General features: G+C 34.0%; 2 protein-coding genes and 1 pseudogene across 2 annotated transcripts; 2 read left to right on the forward strand and 1 right to left on the reverse strand.

Moving 5' to 3' along the window:
- The first annotated feature begins 1,083 nt into the window (after nucleotides 1–1,083).
- Nucleotides 1,084–3,202, forward strand: LOC147282435 (L10-interacting MYB domain-containing protein-like; annotated as a pseudogene).
- LOC147282436 (uncharacterized) lies at nucleotides 1,370–4,866 on the forward strand. The gene is made up of 4 exons (XM_086248531.1): nucleotides 1,370–1,424; nucleotides 3,398–3,902; nucleotides 4,028–4,259; nucleotides 4,350–4,866. Exons 2-4 carry the CDS (start codon nucleotides 3,414–3,416, stop codon nucleotides 4,529–4,531), a joined length of 903 nt encoding a protein of 300 aa, XP_086104657.1. The 5' UTR covers nucleotides 1,370–1,424; nucleotides 3,398–3,413; the 3' UTR covers nucleotides 4,532–4,866.
- Nucleotides 4,867–17,638: 12,772 nt separating this feature from the next.
- LOC147282437 (uncharacterized) lies at nucleotides 17,639–19,488 on the reverse strand. The gene has a single exon (XM_086247848.1). The coding sequence runs from the start codon at nucleotides 19,436–19,438 to the stop codon at nucleotides 17,789–17,791; it is 1,650 nt and encodes a 549-aa protein (XP_086103974.1). The 5' UTR covers nucleotides 19,439–19,488; the 3' UTR covers nucleotides 17,639–17,788.
- Nucleotides 19,489–20,882: the final 1,394 nt, after the last annotated feature.

The following is a 20,882-nucleotide window of genomic DNA, read 5'->3' on the forward strand; positions in this document are numbered from 1 at the left end:
TTGGTTTAAAGTGATCTTTAAATTAGGGCCCTCCAAATTCTGTTAACTAAGCTTTGTCAACCACTTAACCTTCTGGGCCCCTAAGTTTTGGGGAGCCCACATTAAAATCATCTCAATCACAACATTAACAAACAACTTATCCAAAGCACCGCCAATGGCCCTATACTTTTAAGATGATTATTAGCTGTCTGACTCATCATATTGTTGTAAGATGATCACAACCTTTTTTACTATATTTTCTTTTCTTTATTTTGCCTTTATATTCTTCATATGACCAAATAGAAGAAAATACTAAAACTTTTATAGTCTTTTCTTTTCCCTTGTTCAGCTTCTCTAGTTGAAAGTGAACCCAACACAGACCCCTTTCTGCTCAGTTATAAATTTTAAGTATACTTGGAGAGCAGGTTATAGTTTTTCACTAGAATGCTAATTTTGGAATGTAAACAAGGATCCAAGGTACAAACCGAACAAGTGACATCTCTTAAACAAGATTATATTGGGAGTTGGGACAATTGATACCCCATAGACAATGGATTTTACTTATTCATGTTTTACTTTTTACACCATTTTTGCTCCTAGTTTGTTTCAGACTCCTCTATGTGAATATTATCTCTTATGTATGTTAGTGAAAGTGGCTGCATGGGCAGTGTTGTGGTGATTATAGTAATCAAGTTGATGTAGATGTATGTCACATAAGCAGATAGTAAAACTGTCAAAAGATTCAGGTAATGCCAATGAATTTGCATCAAGTCTTTTTCTGTATTTCTGAGATTCTCTTTCAACAAGTTTGTACCATTATAAGACCCGAGGAGCTTACCAATTACATGATCAGTTGATATAAAAGTCAGTTTTTCTTGAGTCACTTCCATGATCAGTTTGGTTTATTTTTGGCTATCTTTTGGTTATGGAAAAATGGAAACTGAGTCATCTCAAAGGCAATGCAATCTTATGCTTGGTCTAAAGAGACAAGTTTGGTCATCAGAGGAGAATGTTAATTCGGTCATCACTTTTAACACTAGTTTGTGTTTGTTGTCTGATCTGTGAGCTTTCCTACATAGAATTTGAGTCTATTATTCAAACCAAGTACTTATATACAGATGGGAAAGAAGAATGACTCAGGAGTTAAGGCTGTATGGAATGAGCATAATATACCTATATTTTGTGACCTTTGTATCAAGGAGGTCGAGGCAGGACGCCGTCCTACTACTCACTTTGAAAAGGAAGGATGGGAAAGTTTGAGGATCAATTTTGCTAAAGAGACAGGACAAGAATTATCTAAATCGCAATTGAAAAATAAGTGGGATGTACTTAAAGAACAATGGAAATATTGGAAAGAATTAAAAGGGAAGGAAACTGGTTTGGGGTGGAATCCCAAACTTGGTACTGTTGATGCTTCTAACGATTGGTGGCAGAGTAAAATTCAGGTGTGTAAATTTTTCATTTATTATCTTTTTGCTATATAATCATGAATTTGTCAATTGACTTCAGTACATACCACTGCTTTCTTTGATTTGGGATTGATTACTATTACTTATAATGATGCATTTAGACTCAATAAAATGTTTAATCATGACTTCTTTGCGGATGGGGAACTTATGCTAATTGGTACATGACAGCTTTTGGCATAATTACTGCTTTGATTGAGCCTCCCAAAGAAGGGTCAATCTCCAACAAAATTGGATGAGAACAACTGAAATAGACATAGGACAAAACAGAGTCTCCATCGTTAGTTATCTGAATAAAGGTAGCATATGAAGAAACCTCAAGTGACAAGGATTAGGAATGGATGATTGCCACTTAAACACAGACATGTAACACACACCCCCCCCCCCCCCAAAAAAAAAATATATTAATAATGAAGGAAAAGGAAAAACACAAAAATTAATAATGAAGGAAAAGAAAAAACACAATAGGGCTAAAGGATCTAAACAGGGGTTACAATATTGGTTACATACCCTAGGCTTGTACTTGGCAGACTTGGAAGACAGTTTGTTAAATAACTGCATCAGTTGCATAGGGCTCTACTTCTCATAGCGTAAAGCATACAACATGACAGTCATAGGCGGTCAATATCAGATACACTTTCATTGTTTAATAGATTTGTTACTGCCTGCAAAGTACATAGGAAAAAGAGGTGGTTGTTTTCAGATTCAAGTTTCTGTGGAGGTTAAACTCAGTTGTGCTATCTCAAAGTCAATAACTTAAAAAAGTATATCGTACAGACTAAAAAGCTCAAGACCAAATTCTAATATAACTTGTGACAAGAAGAGTAAATATGGCAAACGAACACAGACACACTCATCGCAGGTCTTGTGTCAACTTCATAGCACTACTTAAGTCACGTGGCTTACATGTGTTTCATCGTGAATTCAGAACTGCATTATAATTCTTTGGGAATTAGATAAATTCTTTGACTTCATGCTTCATGCTTCATTCTTTAACACTCTCCATCCGCAATTGAAATCTTATGTCAAACTTCATGCTTTCTTTGACTTTATTGTCTTTTAGCTATATAATCATGACTTTATCTCTTTGCTATGCAGAAAAACAAGAAGTATGCACAATTTCGTAAAAATGGCATTAGTCCTGATATGGAGCAGAAGCTTGATAGGATGTTTATGAACACTGTGGCCACTGGCCAGCATGCTTGGGCACCCTCATCTGGTGTACTTCTGTCTGAAAATCAAGAAGCATCGAATGGTGATGATATTGCACTCGAAGGTAGTGGTGACTCCGATATATGATACTACTCACACAATGGAAACCACACAAGTTACTGAAAGTTCTTCAGGGAAGGGAAAAAGAAAAGCAACTGAAGAGAAGAAAGACAAAGGAACTTTTACAAGAAGGGGAAAAGTAGGAGGTGCTGCGAAATTGTCGCAACAAATTGATCGAATGGTTGATGCAATTGAAACTAGGAGTACTGCTACTTCAGTAATGCATGCAACCTCACAAGCTAGTAGTATTCCTGAAGTGATGAAGGTAGTCTCATCTTTACCTGGGGCAGAGGCCGGGAGCAGTTTGTGGCTCTATGCGACTGAGTTATTTATGAGTCAAGAGAGGAGAGAGATGTTCACTACTATTGAAGATCCAGACATCAAGCTTCAGTGGCTTAATTATATGATGAAAAAATATGCTAACTAGTTGCATGTCTATTATGAAACTTATTTATATTATGTTGTTTGAAACTTGGTTGATTGCAGTTTGTTTGATTTTTATTTGGATATTAGTATATGTTTGGAACTTGGATTATTACAATTTGTTTGACTATTATTTGGATATTAGTATATGGTTGAAACTTGATTAGTATTATATGTTTAGTTGTTTTTTTTGTTGTTGGTTCCTATTGTTCATGATGGAAATATGGATTGATGATAAATAAATCTTAAATTTGCAGGTTATTTTATTAGAATATGGACACTTTGGAAGATGAGGAGGAGTTTAACCAAGCTATATGTCTTTGTGTTCGCACTATTGAATATTATTATGAAAAATATATTCATAAAGTTCCTTGTATGGTTTCTTCCCAAACAGGAAATATTTGGTTGAGGGAGCTTTTAGATGGGAATGAACGTCGGTGTCATGATATGTTTAGAATGGATAAATATGTGTTTTCTAAATTGTGTACTGATTTGGAAACTCATTATGGGTTGAAAGGTTCAAGGAGAATGAGTGCTGTTGAGATGTTGGGAATGTTTTTGCACACTTTAGGACATGGGGTAGGAAATAGGTTAATTCAAGAACGGTTTCAACATTCCGGTGAGACCGTAAGTAGATATTTTAGTGTCTTACTTGATTGTGTATGTCTTATGGCAATAGATATCATCAAACTTTTGGAAGATGAGTTTAACGGTACCCCTAAAGAAATATTGAGAGATCCTAGATATATGCCTCATTTTAAGGTAATAATTTGATCTAGTAATTTATGATTTTTCTTGTTAATTAATTATTTATGATTTTTCTTGTTAATTAATTATTGTTAATTAAGTTACATGTATTGAGAAGTTTATCTTTGCATCATTTGTAGGATTGTATTGGTGCTATTGATGGTGTACATGTACATGCCTCGATACCTCCTCAAGATCAAGTACCATACATTGGCAGGAAAGGGATACCGACTCAAAACATAATGGCTGCATGTAATTTTGACATGCAATTCATATTTGCATGTGCAGGTTGGGAAGGCACTGCACATGATACAAGAGTATTCATGTCAGTTTTACAAAATGATGCTTTAAACTTTCCTAAACCTCCAAATGGTAATATTATACTTTCAATATTATAATGTTGAACTTTCAATTTTATAGTTTAAAATTATAGTATAATTAAACATATAATGTATTTGACAGGTAAATATTATCTTGTGGATGCTGGGTATCCACAAATGATTGGGTATTTGGGACCATATAAGGGTGAACGATATCATCTTCCAGATTTCCGCAGGGGTAGCCAACCAAGAGGTTCTAGAGAGATATTTAACCACGCGCACTCTTCCCTTAGGAGTGTCATTGAGCGTACTTTTGGAGTATGAAAAAGAAGGTGGAAGATTTTAAGGGACATGCCCAATTACTCGTTCACGAAGCAAGTTAAAATTGTCATTGCAACTATGGCACTTCATAACTACATACGAAGGCATGCCAACCGTGATATACATTTTAATGAAAGTGAGGATGACCCAAATGACATCGTAAGTGAGGAGGCAGATCAAATTGAGGATTATCATATTACCCAGGGTTCGGGAGCACAAGAGATGGAGCAACTGAGAAATAACATTGCTACAAGTTTAATTCGTGCATCCATTTAGACGTTTTAATATGTATTTGTTATTATTTCCAATATTTTTAATTCTTATTTTACGTTGAAAAAGATGTCGAATGTTAGTTATAGTTTTTTGTTAGATAATATTATATAGTTATGTTTTCAAATATCAAACAAATGAGAGATATGTGTCAGCTTAGACCTCATACATATTAACATGTAAAATGAAAAACTATTAATTTGTAAAAAAAAAATTGAAAAACAAGCAAAAAACACTTTTTTTTTGCCAAACAAATGAGTAAAAAATATTTTCAACTATAACATGTCAATTTTAGTCATTATAAACATCCAAAGCACTTTTACATGAAAATTTACCAAACAGTATTGCTTTGCTTCACAGCTACTTTTACTTTACAGCACTTTTGAAAACACAATTTACCAAACACTAAACTACTTTGTTTCACAGTTAGTTATACTTCACAGCAGCTTTAATTCACAGCTAATTATTTTCACAGTATTACCAAACACACCCTAAGTTTTGGGGAGCCCACATTAAAATCATCTCAATCACAACATTAACAAACAACTTATCCAAAGCACCGCCAATGGCCCTATACTTTTAAGATGATTATTAGCTGTCTGACTCATCATATTGTTGTAAGATGATCACAACCTTTTTGGGGGTTTAGTGATTGATTGCTGGTCCTTTGCTACAGCCTACTGCTTACCCTTTTTTCCTTTTTCTTTTCTTTTCTGTTCGATATAATGTGCATTATTAATATGTAACAAATTGAATCTCTTTTCATCACGTCAATGTCTCATTCATGCAATGAATTCAGTATTATAATTTTTTAAGAACTTGGGCCATTGGGTTTCAGTTTCACAATATTTGGGAAATTTTCCGACCTGACACTTGAGATGTTATATTTTCAAATTGTAAATTAGAATTACTATTATGCAAAAATTCTTGAAACTTGGAGACTCAGTGTCACATTTTCAACTTTCCAACTTATTATTTAAACTTTAAATGCATATTATTAATACGTAAAATATATATATATAATATTTAAGTTTCTCGGGTTACAAATTTCTCAACTCGTGTTTGCCCAAACTATATATATTTGGATTTAAAATATTATGGCTGTGTTTTCTTAAATTACCAAATCTTCTTGTATGAATTGCCCAAAGCGCGGGTTGGATTGAGTTGGTCAGGTTTGTTCAACCCATGCCCAGCCCACTGCCACTCAATAAGAGTGTAACTGTTATTCGATGTTAGCAGGAGAGTTACAAAAATGTCTTTTCTTTTTTTCACCAAAAAACTTTTATATATTGCATGTGAAACATTAATACACTAATACAAGAAATTAATACATACAAATTTAAAAGAAAAACAATCACATCCACTTCAATTTTCTGATTGCATTTGACACTCAATTACACAAAAAAGGAAAAAATAAAAGTTCAAAACCAAAAAGTTAATGATTGGCTAGCTCACTTGCAAAACACACAGTGACAGGCTGGTTTACTTTAATGAACCCAACGCTCAGCAATTGCCACTGTGCGACAGTAATTATTTGAATTGCATAAAATACCCGTGTTTATACTATTACTAATTGTCACTGTGCGACAGTGACAATTTGCCCAGTTAAAAAAAAATTATAACATGAACTTTATTTGTACAAAGTTGATTTATTTATCATTACGACTTTTTAAGTAAGTTTATTTATCATTGAGTATTGTAAAATGGACTTTAGAATAAATTACTTTAAAAAAAAATGCGCTTATCTTTTTTGTTTTTTTGAAAAAAAGTGGTAGGGGTGTCCTCACTTAAAAATGGATTGCACATATAGATTTTTCAAACAAAAAAAAAGTAAGTCTAGACTTAATTTTAGTAATTTAAATATTTAAATGTATAGCAAATTAATTATATTTAAATTAATAAAATATTTCAATATTACATAATTTCAATAATACTTAAATATATAATCTTGATTCACAATTTGGTACCATAAGGAATTAAATATCTGGTAAAAAATGATTACCACGCAAGATAAAAACTCTCAACCAAAAATTTATGGGATAAATTTGCATTGTAGGTGGAGTACAGTGACAACTTCACAAGTACATTACAATTTCACATGAATGCACTTATGCACCCACCTATACAGCTATACAGCCTATACTCATAAGCCACCCGTGGGAATATATGCCCCTCACCGAGCTAGTGACCACGACTGCTTCATCTTCTTATGTATAATGACAGCACTCATATGATGCTTGCCATGTAGCCCAATCTCCATTAACAATTGATAGTGATACACATATATATAATCATCATAAACACAAATAATCTTTCTTTCTTTTTTTCTTTTTCTTTTTTCCTTTGATGATTCTGTATGATCATTAAGAGCTAAAGGTCACAAGTGAAGAGACTGTGTTTGGCCCCAAAAGAAAAAAAGTATGCATTATGGGATAAATCCAGGATAAATGCTTTTATTTGTTGTGTTTAGTTGGTTGGGTGTCTCTTTCTTTCTATATTTTTCTTCATTTTTTTTTATTTTTTTTTTCATTTTGAATGAAGTTATCAATTTAGCCAATCTTCTTTGTGTAATTGGCTTCCACTCAATTTTTATTTACACATTCAACACTTTAAATTTGAATTAACACTAATTAATAGTTCACACACAGACAATTATATCCGATAAAATCCTCCTAATAAAAAGATTTCATAAGAAATATCTAGACTCGTGTAAATCACGTCTTAACAATTGTTAAAATCCTTGTTATATGGGCTGATAAAACATTCACATCATAAAACTAGTCAATATGCAACAAATGACAAAAACAAAACCAATCACTTTAATAAACTTATATAATTATCTTTACATTCACATCATAAAACTAGTCAATATGCAACAAATGACAAAAACAAAACCAATCACTTCAATAAATTTATATAATTATCTTTGTCATCCAATTTACGAAAAATTATTATGTGTGACCGTAATACCACGTAGTATTATGACGTGGTGTTACCAATACACATAAATTGTAATAGTAATACGCGTGTGTACAATTATTAATTTTTAAAACCCTAAATCTTAGAAAATATCCTTAAACTCGTACATGTGTTATAATCTAAATAAAGTGGTAACACCATATTATCATACTACGTGGTGTTACGGTCACATACAATAATTTTTCTCACCCTACTCACTCAAATGGAGTAATTAACAATGGTACATGCAATTTTTTTTATTGGATAGGATGTGCAATGTTGCAATTAATCGAATGCCAAATTTGTTCACACCATTCACTCAATACAATCACCATAAACAGAAAATAATTTGTGACAACTCATAAATTAGGCACCCCTTAAAGGATTAATTTCGTCAAAGTAAACCATCTTTGTTTGGTTAAGTATATTTTCTCTGTTTTTGATAGTGAAGTATACTCTCTTTCAAATTCAAAGTAATGCAAATCAATATTTGATTTCAGATCGAGAAAGAATTGCATCATCATTCAATTCAATAGCGTGGTTATGACTTTATTGGCAAATGGTTATAACGACCATGCAAAAATGTGGTTTTTTTTTTTTTTTTTTTTATCTCAAAGGGTTTGCGATTTGATGTATCAAAATTTGGAGATATTTGAAGGAACTCATATCAAAATTTCTAACTTCACCGTTATGATCAATCAATGATTCACAGTTGTTTACGCACAGATAATTATATTCAGCAAAATTCTTTCTAATAAAAATATTTCATAAAAAAAAAAAAATCTAAACTCATGTAAATAAGCCCTATCAAATATCAATTATAAAAATCTTTGTTATGGGTTGATAAAACATTCCCATCATAACTCGTCCCATATGCAACAAGTGACAAAACCAATCACTTCAATAAACTTATACAAGTATCTTTGCCCCCACCCAAATGGAGCAGTAAATTCAATGTTGCAAGTTAATGCCAAATTAGTCCACACCATTTACACAATACAATGAGCATAAATAGAACATAATTTGTCATGACTCATAATTAATTTGGTCAAAGTACATTGTCTTTGTTTGGTTAAGTAAATAAACCCTATTTCAAATTCAAGAAATCAAAGTAATGCAAATCGATCAAGATTTGATTTGAGATTTGAAAAAGAATTGCATCATCATTCAATTCAATAACGTGACATATAGTAGATTGAGTGAAGCCAATTTTGGTTTAATGTCACAGTCAACACTAAATTTTGGAGTGCTAGCTGCACATAAGCAAAAGTCTTCAAAAAATATATTAATTAAAATTAATGCAGACATTATTGATTTTTTTTTCTTTCTCAACAGACGATATTGAATTAGGCGGCTTTAAAGTTTAAACCATTCGCCGTGGCCCGTACTCGTGTGTTAGCTGGTCCCGCTCCTTTTTGGTCCATCCGGGATCTAACACACACACACACATCATCATCAATTTGCACACAAGTCAGCCAAATTTAATATTAAATATTTTCTCTATTTATGTGAGTCATGTGATAGTATTTCAATTATTTATATTTGAGTTTTTTGTTTTTTTATTTCTAATACTTTGGAAACTCTCCTATTATCTGCCACATAGTTGGTAACTAAAATTTGAAAAATAGTTTGTGGTTCTAATATTATTGTTTTTGTATAGAATCTAGTTGACAAAAATATGGATGCAACTATCATGTAAGTTTAGCTCTTTTTTTTTTTGTTATATTGGAAGTGATGTCTTTATTTTAAGCCTAACTTATTTTTTCACTTTTTTTCACCATTTGGACTAAGAATGGCAATTCTCTATCCCTGCGAGGACTTATGGGCCCCAGCTGCCCCGATAAAGCGAGTATGAGAATAACACTCCCGGTATATCCGATAGGGATCACATCACCTAACCCCGTTCCGCCCTATTGATCGACCATTGTCATCCCTAATTTGTTCTAATTCCAATGGCATCTTGGCCCAAATTTGGAGTAAAAGTTCATACCATTGTGTAAAGTATCAACCACTTCAAATTTTTGTAAATGTTAATCAATTATCCATGCATTCATGGACTTATGGATGGTATATGTATAATACCTAATTATAACTCGTGTTAAGAATCATTTTTTGTTTCACTCATTGTATTAAAAAAATGGTATGTATAAAGACAAAGTTTTCAGTGGAGCAGAGCGTATACTCCTTTCATAATGTGAGAAGGGCTTGTAGTGCTACCAACAAATGATTCATTCAAGATTTTTTGATGAGTAAATACGAGAGAATGAAAACGTATAGAACCATCTCACGTACCCTAGCATTTTCTCTATATAAAACCTCATGTAATTAAATCGATCTGTTTATCATCAATAAATATTAGATAATTTTCTCTCCTTTTAATTTCCTCCTTTTACTTGTTTGGGGTAAATGACACAAAGCAACCAATGTAGTCTATGACTATGAGTGCCCAAAGAAGAGAAAACATACATAAATAATGTAATGCATGGAGGAAATTAAAGACAGCTTCTATCCAAGGATTAAATCTTTCAAAGAACCACAGGAGTGCAGTTATAATTATAAATTATCCACCTTAAGGGAAAATGTGTTACATGGGAGTATTGAAAAAGCCAAAAAAGATAAGCTTTCGAAAATCTTCTAAGTCAATGTCATAAAAGAATGTACGTGGAGCCATTTGGCTTTTTGCAGTGTTCATACAAGATGCCATTTGATTAACATTTACAAAAATTTGGTATCAACCCCAATTCTTGTTCTCTCTATTCTCTAATATTGGTATTCAACACAGTCCACTCAAAGGCCTTGAGATCCCTATCTTCTAAGGCAATTTGTCATCCAAGCCTCTTTCAAGTTTCATATATGCACATAGCAAATGTAGGGTACGGTGGGCCTCTTTGATATATTCCAAATGAAATTGCCACAAATGGAAATCCTCATGGGTCCACCAGCAGCATCTCACCACAAAAATTAGAAAGGCTGGCTAATTGTCTCATGCATATTATTATGTGATGAGTGATATATGAGTGATGACACATTTTGCATATTTGTTGGTGTCGGTAGCTTCTTGGATTTTACCATGTATTGATGTATATATCAAGCCACTTAGTCGGTGAGCATCCAAAACGCAAAGGCAAAGGGAAAAAATTGGACAATGATATCACCCTCTTCACCAACAACATTACTTCCCCATATATACAAATCCATGGCCTACCAAAATTCCTCACAAATTTTTCTTTTTTTTTTCTTTATGATATGCATGCATACATCCCATCTCTAGATTGATACTTGTGCCATTTTTCGATTCTAAAGCAATTTAGGGAGCGTTTGGTATCATTTTATTAAATATATTTTGGAATGAGGTCAACTTTGTATGATTCTCAAGTTAATTTGCTTTAACTATACATATATAATCTGCTTAATTAATTGTTAATCTAATTAAACATATATCAGTAGTTGTCCCTCCATCATTATCCTGCTAATTAATTACTATATATGCGTCTTCTTAATTGGAGTCTTCTCATTGACGTGCATAATGGATGGTAATGATATTCAAAAATATATGATCAAGGTGTTTCCCTGCCTAGTAGCTTGTTTTATTCTCTGTTCTTTCTACAAAAAAAAAAAATAAATAATAATAATAATAATTGGACTCTAACATTATTGACTAATTTGTATGAGCTCCCACCATAAAATAAAATGTGTCGGGTGCACTATTGACACCCATTATATTACTGTTTATACTCTCTTCAATTGTAACTATCCATGTCATGTACCTTATTTAATCGATCTATTTTAAAAATTACAGAAAACATTATAAATGACTAATTACCATGCTCCACCATTCCGCCAATTGAATCAATTTAATTATATATCCTCAAAGAGAAACAAAAGCTCCTTAACCTAATGCTACTTTTGATCCCTAAACTCAAGGGCAAGACATATCTTAGAGCAATGTTAGATGCAGTTTTTCACTTATCCGGATGTTAATATTGAGATGAGGTTGTGGATGGATTAGCTAGTGATCGACCCATATATATTCATTATATTTTCTCTTACAAATCGATTAGCACGTACTCATTCATTGTTTATATTCTAAATTTTAATTCTCGATCCAAAACTCAAAACGACAATTCTACATTCTCAAGTAAGCAATATTGTCAAGAAATAAATTAAAAAAATGATAAAAACTGGTTGCATAAGAATAATAATAGGAATATTACACTGTCGATTGATCAACATACGTTTGCATCTAGATGTTCGATTAAGAGAATATTTCATACTAAATGGAATGTTTTTTTTTATTTTTTATATATTGGTATTATATCTCTAATAAAGGTGAGATTCGATTTGGAAAATGTTTACTTAAGACCAGATATATTCAGGCCAAAAAAAACAAAAGACCATGTTTTTCTCTATGGTGTATAATGTGTATTGATATGAAATGGTGAAAAGGTGAAAAGGTGAAAAGGTGAAACCTATTATATTAAAAATAGAATAACGCATGTCATTGATAATATTTATTCATGTAGTAATCGTAATGGACACCAGTCACACCACACTGATCATTTATGAGAAAGCTCTTCCTGACCAGTGACCAGTTAGGAAGTAAGAGTTAATGTTGCAGAATTTGCAATCTAAATCGAGAGAGAAGCTTCTCCGTAATGTAACAAAGATAAGACTAATTTGATATCACAATTCAATAATATGATGACACATATATTTTTATATTTAATTACATAATATTTTTTTTAATTTTAAGACATAATATATTTATTGAGATGTCAAATTAGCTCATATCTCTATTATAAGTAAATTTTTCTCCTAAATTAATAATTAATTGATAATTTGATATCTCTGATCCAGATGATAAGGTGATAACAAATTCACTTACTTTTAAAGATGGGTTTTTAATTTAAGTTCATAGATATGGTATTCCTAAATTAATTATGTTTAGAAATTAAGAAGGGTAGTACTTGGTAGAAGGTGTTAATGAAGGTTTGGACATGACCTACAGCACTAGATTTCAGCATCAATTACCAGCCAATCTCTTGTCTGGCATTTAGCAATGGGGTCTCTTTAAGTTGCCTTGAAAAATGTCACTCCCACCGGACTAGCATCAATGGAAAAAGAAAAAGTCAAACAAAGGAGTATTTAATATGTCAGCCTTTGAAATGTGTAAAAAAGATCAGCATGGGAGTAACATATATGATATATACGTATACCCAATTACCCATACACTTTTCTTACAATCTCATTAATTAATTCTTTAAAAAATTAAAAGGGTATATCTTTTTTTTTAATTACAAGGTAAATTAAATAGAACTTGAGATGTACCATTCACCTCACCCCACCTCACTCATGAGTCATGAGTCATGAGTCATGACGCTTGAGTTGAGGTTTAAAAAAGAAAAATCAACAATATAAGAGTCATCAAAATATTTTCTAACCAATGTGGCAACTGGCAAGTAACATGACATTTTGTTTTTTTTGAAATATGACTCTATTTTATTTGTAAAAATAAATGTAGGTCAAAATAGACCTAGATATAAAGAAATAAAATGTTATTATAACATTTGGAATAAAAGAAATTATGGGATTTGTTTTTTATATTTCTAACATTACTTATTTTTTATCAATCCTATATTATTTAAGTGGTATATCACTTCACAGTGTTGGCGAGGTTCCATTTTCAAATTCCTTCTCTAGTTCTCTCCAACATAAAAAATCTAAGACTTATTTTTATTAATTCCTTGCATGAGATGAGTCCTATTTTGGGTCTCTTTAAAACTGAAAAAAAAAAAAATTCAGAAAACCATGTAAATTCTACAAAATTTTACAATAAAAACACATGAAAATCCTAATTAAATTTCACCTAATACTGACATGAAATTACCAAACAAGAGAAAGAAAAAAAAAATTAACAAATTAAATAGTTGGATCTAAAACATTTTGTAAGAGTAAAAACATATGAGAAGCCTAAATGAATGTCAACTACTTTTGATACCTAACCCATACTGTGAACAAATGAACAATGTTGGCTATTAAGTTGATGGCGGAGAGGAAATAAATAAGGATCAATGGTCTGTTTGTTTAGGCTGGCAAAGTGAAAGTAACTCATTAAAGGCGCGCCGAGTACACGTTTTTTTTGGGGCTTTGGCGCAATGCATTGCTTCAAAAATCAAAAGCAGAGTAAAAGAAAATAAAAATAAAAAATAAAAAATTAAGAAAACGCGGAGAACAGAGATGACAAGCACATGGCCTCATGAATGCACTTCACAGCTCCCTATATACTCACGCGTAGTTACCTCACATTCCTCCCATGAACACAAAACACACACACACAAACCATTTCCATGCCTATTTTCTAGTACTCAATTTCCATGCACTCTCTCTCTCTCTCCCTAGACTTTCTCTCTCTAGAAATTCAAATCTTTTGGGTTTTGGCTTTTGCTTTCATTGCTTTCACCATTTTAGGGTCTCTCAGATCTGTTTGTTTGGGGTGATATAGTCATGTGCCCAGCTCGGCAAGGAATGAATTGTGGAGGCTTTGTTACACATTATAGTAATGGGGATCGTGGGCCCCACTTCTCCACTAATGTCCATTCTTAATTGGCCTTTCCTTACGTTAATCATTCCATCACTAAACAAAGGGTTGCTTATTGAGACGAGGAATTAGCTAGAGCTTAGCAGCGTAGGTAGGGGTGGGCATTTAAACCGTGAACCGGACACACCGAACCAAACCGGGGGTTAAAAAACCGTAAAAACCGTGTTGACCAAAACCGGTCAAAGATTGGACCGAATTGGACCGGACCGGTCCTATACGGTTCCGGTTCCGGTTCCGTTTTGCTTTCCTTGAAGCCGGGCGGGACCGGACCGGACCGTATGTGTATAAACATATATATATTTATACCATTTTATATTTTTATACACACATTTATATATATTTTAGATAATACAATTAATATTAACCTAGTTATATTTTAGACCCTAAAATATATTTTATATATATCCCTATATGGCCTATATAGTATATTATATATATATAGTACTATATAGTATATAGTTTATAATACTATAGTATATCCTAACTTATAATTTTTTTATATATATTATTGTTTACTATAAGACTATACCCTATACCCTAAATGGCCTATGGCCCCTATACTCTAAACCCCAATTGAAACCCTCAAACCCCAATTAGATTAGTTAATTACAAATTACCAATTTAAACCCCAATTGAAACCCTCAAACCCCAATTAGATTAGTCAATTACAAATTACCAATTTAAACCCCAATTGAAACCCTCAAACCCCAATTAGATTAGTCAATTACAAATTACCAATTTAAACCCCAATTGAAACCCTAAAACCCCAATTAGATTAGTCAATTACAAATTACCAATTTAAACCCCAATTGAAACCCTCAAACCCCAATTAGATTAGTCAATTTCAAATTACCAATTTAAACCCCAATTGAAACCCTCAAATCCTAATTAGATTAGTCAATTACAAATTACCAATTTAAACCCCATTTGAAACACTAATTATATATTTGATAGTATTATATAGTATATAATTTATAATACTATAGTATATCCTAATTATAATTTTTTTATGTATATGTTTACTACAAGACTATACCCTAAATACCCTATACTCTAAACCCCAATTGAAACCCTCAAACCCCAATTAGATTAGTCAATTACAAATTACCAATTTAAACCCTAATTGAAAATTTGAAACACTAATTATATATTTGATAGTACCCATATAATATATAGTTTATAATATTATAGTATATCCTAACTTATAATTTTTGTATGTATATGTTTATAAGTTTATTATAAGACTATATCATATACCCTAAATACCCTATACTCTAAACCCCAATTAAAACACTAAAATTAAATGAAACCCCAAAATCATATGAAACCCCAATTGAAAATTTGAAACCCTCAAAAAGTCAAACCCTAATTACTAATTAGATTAGTCAATTACCAATTTACCCATTTGGCCATTTTTGGCAATTACCCTACCCAATTACAAATTACCCCGATCCCCAACCCTAAAGCCCCAATTGATTTCTGTCTCACACTCTCACGCATCCAATCTCACTCACCCAGCCAAGTCTCTGCCTCTCTGACTCTCTCACGCAGCTAGCCAGCCAAGTCTCTGCTCTGTCTCTCACTCTCAGCTCTCACACTCATCTCAGGTAACCATCTCTCATCTCGCATCTCTCATGATCTCATCTAGTCATCTCTGTCTCTCATCTCTCACTCTCACTCGCGAATCACAGTCAGCTGACTCAACCACTCAAGTCTCTGATCTCGTCGGCGTCGGCGTCGTCGCAGCGAATCAAAAGCCGTTTCGGTACATCTCGTCGGCGTCGTCTCAGGTAACCATCTCTCTCACTCTCATCTCTCATCTCGCGTCTCTCTCTGTCAGTTTATCATCTCTGTCTCTCATCTCTCACTCTCTCATTTTGTCATCTTTTTGCAATTTGGGGTTTGATTTCGGGTTTGTGTTTCTATTAAGGTTATTCTGTAATTTTTGTGCAATTTTTGTGTTCTTCCTTGCAATTTCGATTTTAAATTAGGGTTTATAGTTAATGACTTAATGTGGGGTTTGATTTCAGGTTAGGGTTTACATTAGGGTTATTCTATAATTTTTGTGCAAATTTGTGGTTCTTCCTTGCAATTTTGATTTTAAATTAGGGTTTATAGTTAATTTGGGGTTTGATTTCGGGTTAGGGTTTACATTAGGGTTATTCTGTAATTTATGTGCAATTTTGTGGTTCTTCCTTGCAAGGGTCTTGTGGTGTATTTGATGGCTGCTGGCAGGGGTTTTATGAAGTATTTGATGGCTGCTAGCAAGGTTTATTTGAAGACAATGAGTGATTTATGGTGTTTGCTGGCTGGGGGATATGAAATTTTGTAATTATTGATTAATGGGTTGTTTTGATCCATATTGTGAATCCTCTTTACATATCTGTATACTGTATAAGCAAATTTGTGTTTTATTGTGTTGTGCTGTGTTTTATTGTGTCAAATTACAGGGTATGTTTGATTGTAGACCATAATATGTCTGGCAGGCCCTTAGCTGCTATTCATGGTCTAGTTTCTGGTTACCAATTTGATTTGCTAGCTTGTGGCTTTGTTTTCTCTTGGATTTTAATTTTCTGTCGTTTCTTGAACTGTGGTGCAGTGAAAAGCTTATGAGTGCATGTTAATTTGTTATGAAATGAGAAGTGAGAACATGACAGGATGGTATAGTAGTATGGTTGATTATTTTTTGGCCCAAATTTTTAATTGGGCTCAGACTAAAAAGCCCAAAACAGTAAGGCCCAAAACAGAAACAGTGCACTGGACCGGACCGGAACTGTTACAGTTTGGTTTGGTCCAGTTCTGCTGCAACAATTCTCCCACACCGGCACCGCACCGCACCGCACCGTATTGCCCTCTACAGTGCAGTGCCGGTGTAGGGGGAGAACTGGGCCGGACCGCACCGTGCCCACCCCTAAGCGTAGGTGCCAAAACCCCATGATTCTGACATTACACATTTACACAATTTAATAATACCGCACAATATTCTCCCTCTCAGTCTATTATTTAGCAATAGAATCTGCCTTTAATTAAGGATTGTTCTATCATATAAACATTTAATGAAATAAATTTAGAACACTGTTTAACAAAAAATTGAGTTTTACCATATAGAGCTTCTTTTTTTTTTTCTTTTTTTTTGACAAATTACCTTATAGAGCTTAATTGACTATGATAAACCCCAATTACTATTTCATTGTATTTGCTTGATTTGTCTAGTGTCTAGTACCTACCAAAATTGCTGCCACTACTCAGTCTGTGACCACAAACATCAAACCACATACAAAATATACACAAAAAAATAAAATTAATTTATTGCTGAAATTGATATTATAAACATGTAACAACAAAACTTGGGAGTCATGGAGGGAATAAACTAACAAAAGAAATAACAAAAATTTCTTTTTGACAATATCTATTAAACTTTTCTATTCTTTCCCTCATATTTTATTGCTTGCTAACAGCCTAACACAATCCCTATAAACAGAAGAATCTATTTCTAATGAACAAATTTGCATCATAATAATAGAATTAAAATCATGATTGCTATTACCACGTTGTATTACAGCGTGTTCTGATAACCCAGCTGCCGCGCCGAGTGAACTCGGGTCCGGGATTGACTCGGTGGACGTGGCCAAATTAATGTTCTTCGAAATGAACTGGTTGGCGACGAGTTGACTCAAAATCCCCGACTCGATTACCGAGTTCTTCTTCTTGCGCTGCATTGTGGCCCGAACGATTGCCGTTAACATGGCGTTCGATAGCCGCCGGATTCCCCGAGCCCCGCCTGTGATAACGGCGGAGTTAACTGGGGAATGGGACTGAGTTGAGTCCGAGTTTTTCTTGGCATGCTTACCAAGAGGGGTTGGGAACAAAAGGACTGACTCGGGACTCCGGTGTCTGACTTGGCCGAGTGGGTCACCGAGTACCACTGAGTTTTTTATGTCGACCAACATAATGTGCTTGAAGTTTCGTCGAACTCGTCCGAGAAGCATCGGGTACGAAGCCCACCTTCGTAGACTCATTGGAACCACGTGGTCTACGAACCCAGCGAGCGAGTTCTCCGGGTCAAGCTCGGCCACCTCGAACCCCACCACCGAGCCGTAACTCAGCTGAGTCAACTCGGACTCACCTTCTCCGCCATTAAAATTACTGGAATTGCTATTGCGAGGACTACTCCTCTTCCCCCACAATGGCTCCTCCATTTCCTTCTGGCTCACCTTCTTCACGAACTGAGTCGCATCGAAACCAAAACCGGGTCGAACTCGACTCGTCCGTTTCAATTCCCTGTAATTCTGAACGAGTTTCAAGAACGAGTCATTCTCTTCCCGAATTACCGACCCATATCTCGATGATGAAGAAGAGGCAAAGATGAAGACGATGTCAGCTCTGGCTGTGAGGCCAGACCTGTGCAAGAGCCTCAGAAATAAGCGAAGCTCGGATTCGGTGACATCCTCTTGGACATGACCCACTACGAGATCGGCCATGGCTTGTGTGCCTCGCCTGTACAGAGTGCCCATTTTTTGCAGAGCAAATGGGTGATGAGAATGAAGAAGATGATCACTAGTCTTTTGTGGGTTATGTTTCTGCTTCCACATTTTGGCGAACCAAGAAGAAGCAGAGAGAAGCAAGCTGTGGTTGTTGGGATTTGAGTTGGAATTGGAATTGGAAATGAGTGTGTAATTTGTGTTTGATTGTGGAGCTTTTTGGGTGAGGAATCTTCTAGAAGTGGTGGTGGTTGGGTGGGTTCTGGTGGTGGGTTCAAAGGTGGAGAGAGTGAAGAGGAGGAGGGTGATGAAGACCAAAAGGGCACAAATGGAGATGGTGGATTGGGCTTTGGACAGAAGGATATTATTGGAATTGCTTCTTCTAAAGCTGCTTCTGGTGGTGGAGAGAGTGCACGTTTTTGATGAAGATGGTGAAGAAGAAGAAGATGGGGATGATGATGGTGAAGAGAAGAGCTTGTTGCTTTTGTCAACAATGGCGGTGGTAGTGTTACTGTTATCATCTTCAGGGAAGAAGACTAGAAGAAACCCCATGCCCCAAGTCTCACTGCTGCTCTTGTTGGCCTTTGCTGTGAAGCCCCCCATATCATATCCCTTTTGGCTATGTGTTGTGTTCTGCCTCTCTCTCTCTCTCTCTCTCTCTCTCTCTCTCTCTCTCTCTCTCTCTCTCTCTCTATTTGTATCTCTCTGTGTTTTGCGCTTTCCTTTTCTTGCTTAGCAGGCTTAGGCTGTCTACGTGTGCTGAGAGTCCCTCTATGTGCTCAATTTGGTCACATTTACTGTCCTCACCACATGTGATCTAAACTTGGCCTCTCTAATTGCCATGGTGCATTGTACTTTCAAAGGAAAATTCATCTTCCTTGCGTACTGTAAAAATACCAGTATTATGGGTGTTTGTTTTTTCTTTACAAACATAGACTTAATTCATCTTAATTTAAGTGTTTTTTGCTAGGGCATCTTAATTCAAGTGTTGGGAACTTCTAGTTGTCTTTGTTATTTTTTAGTTGTAGTTTTTTTTGTTTGTTTTATCTGATTTATTTTTCTTTTAAAAATGGGGAAAGTTAGTTTTGTTTAAAACAAACCAAATGTTTTACTGCTAACGAAGGAGGTTATGCAACTATCTCTTTTTTTTTTTTTTTTGGCCACTGGTTATGCAACTATATCTCAAATCTGAAGGGATTACTAGCTTCTTAGCACGCTCTCCGTACATGTCAATTGAAATTTTTACTGTGTTTTTTTTTTTTGTTTTAATTTTATTCTCATTGTTTTATAACTTTTCATTAAGGTAGTGAGCTATCTTTTTTATTTTTTAATGTGAATATTTTGTTGAATAAATGATATTTTTGACAATTTTATATTTTATGAAGCTTGTAACATTAAACCCTTCTTTCTGACTTGATAATAGTAAAGATACAAAATTAACAACCTTGAGGTATTTAGACCTTTTTTTAATTACGTTTGCAAATCATAACTATTATAAAGTCTAAATATTTAGACTCCTCCTTTTTCCATGCTTAACTATTAAATATTTTGTTGGTAAATCATGTCCCTCAATATGTCATATTGGGGTTGGTCTAGTCATAAAAACTCCCCCCATACACACCCGGTTTCCTCCCCCTCTCCTGTAATTAATAATAAAAAAAAAAAAATCATGTACCTCAATTTCTTATCGTTTTCCCTTCAGGATTTTTCAATTATTTGGTAGAAAAAAGTTAGTAGCATTGCTACTTTTATTCATGTTCGTGTAAGAAAAAATGTTAGGGTTCTCTCCGAAGTCCGAACCATACTAATTATTAGTGAAAGGCTGCTACCGACATGGTAATTAGTTGGATTTCATACTCTACTGAATGGGCTAGAAATGCGTCCGGTGTTAAGAAGATGACACTTGTACGTGGGGTCCAATTTTGTTTTAAATTAAGAAATATTTTTTCTAGAGAAATAAAATAACAATACAATACATAGTACATATACACATCTTAAATTTAAATTAGAACGGACACTAAAATTTTAGGATTCACCAACTTTCATA

Source organism: Dryas octopetala, chromosome 6 (genome assembly GCF_963921425.1).
Source record: "Dryas octopetala chromosome 6, drDryOcto1.1, whole genome shotgun sequence".
In the NCBI taxonomy this organism is placed as follows: Eukaryota; Viridiplantae; Streptophyta; class Magnoliopsida; order Rosales; family Rosaceae; genus Dryas; species Dryas octopetala.

What these genes read in the sequence shown, in the direction of transcription:
- LOC147282436 (XM_086248531.1), top strand. Translation starts at nt 3,414, where the DNA reads ATGGACACTTTGGAAGATGAGGAGGAGTTTAACCAAGCTATATGTCTT. An exon ending in GATATATGCCTCATTTTAAG is followed by an intron (nt 3,903 to 4,027) that starts GTAATAATTTGA and finishes CATCATTTGTAG; the next exon opens with GATTGTATTGGTGCTATTGA. An exon ending in CTTTCCTAAACCTCCAAATG is followed by an intron (nt 4,260 to 4,349) that starts GTAATATTATAC and finishes TGTATTTGACAG; the next exon opens with GTAAATATTATCTTGTGGAT.
- LOC147282437 (XM_086247848.1), bottom strand. Translation starts at nt 19,438, where the DNA reads ATGGGGGGCTTCACAGCAAAGGCCAACAAGAGCAGCAGTGAGACTTGG.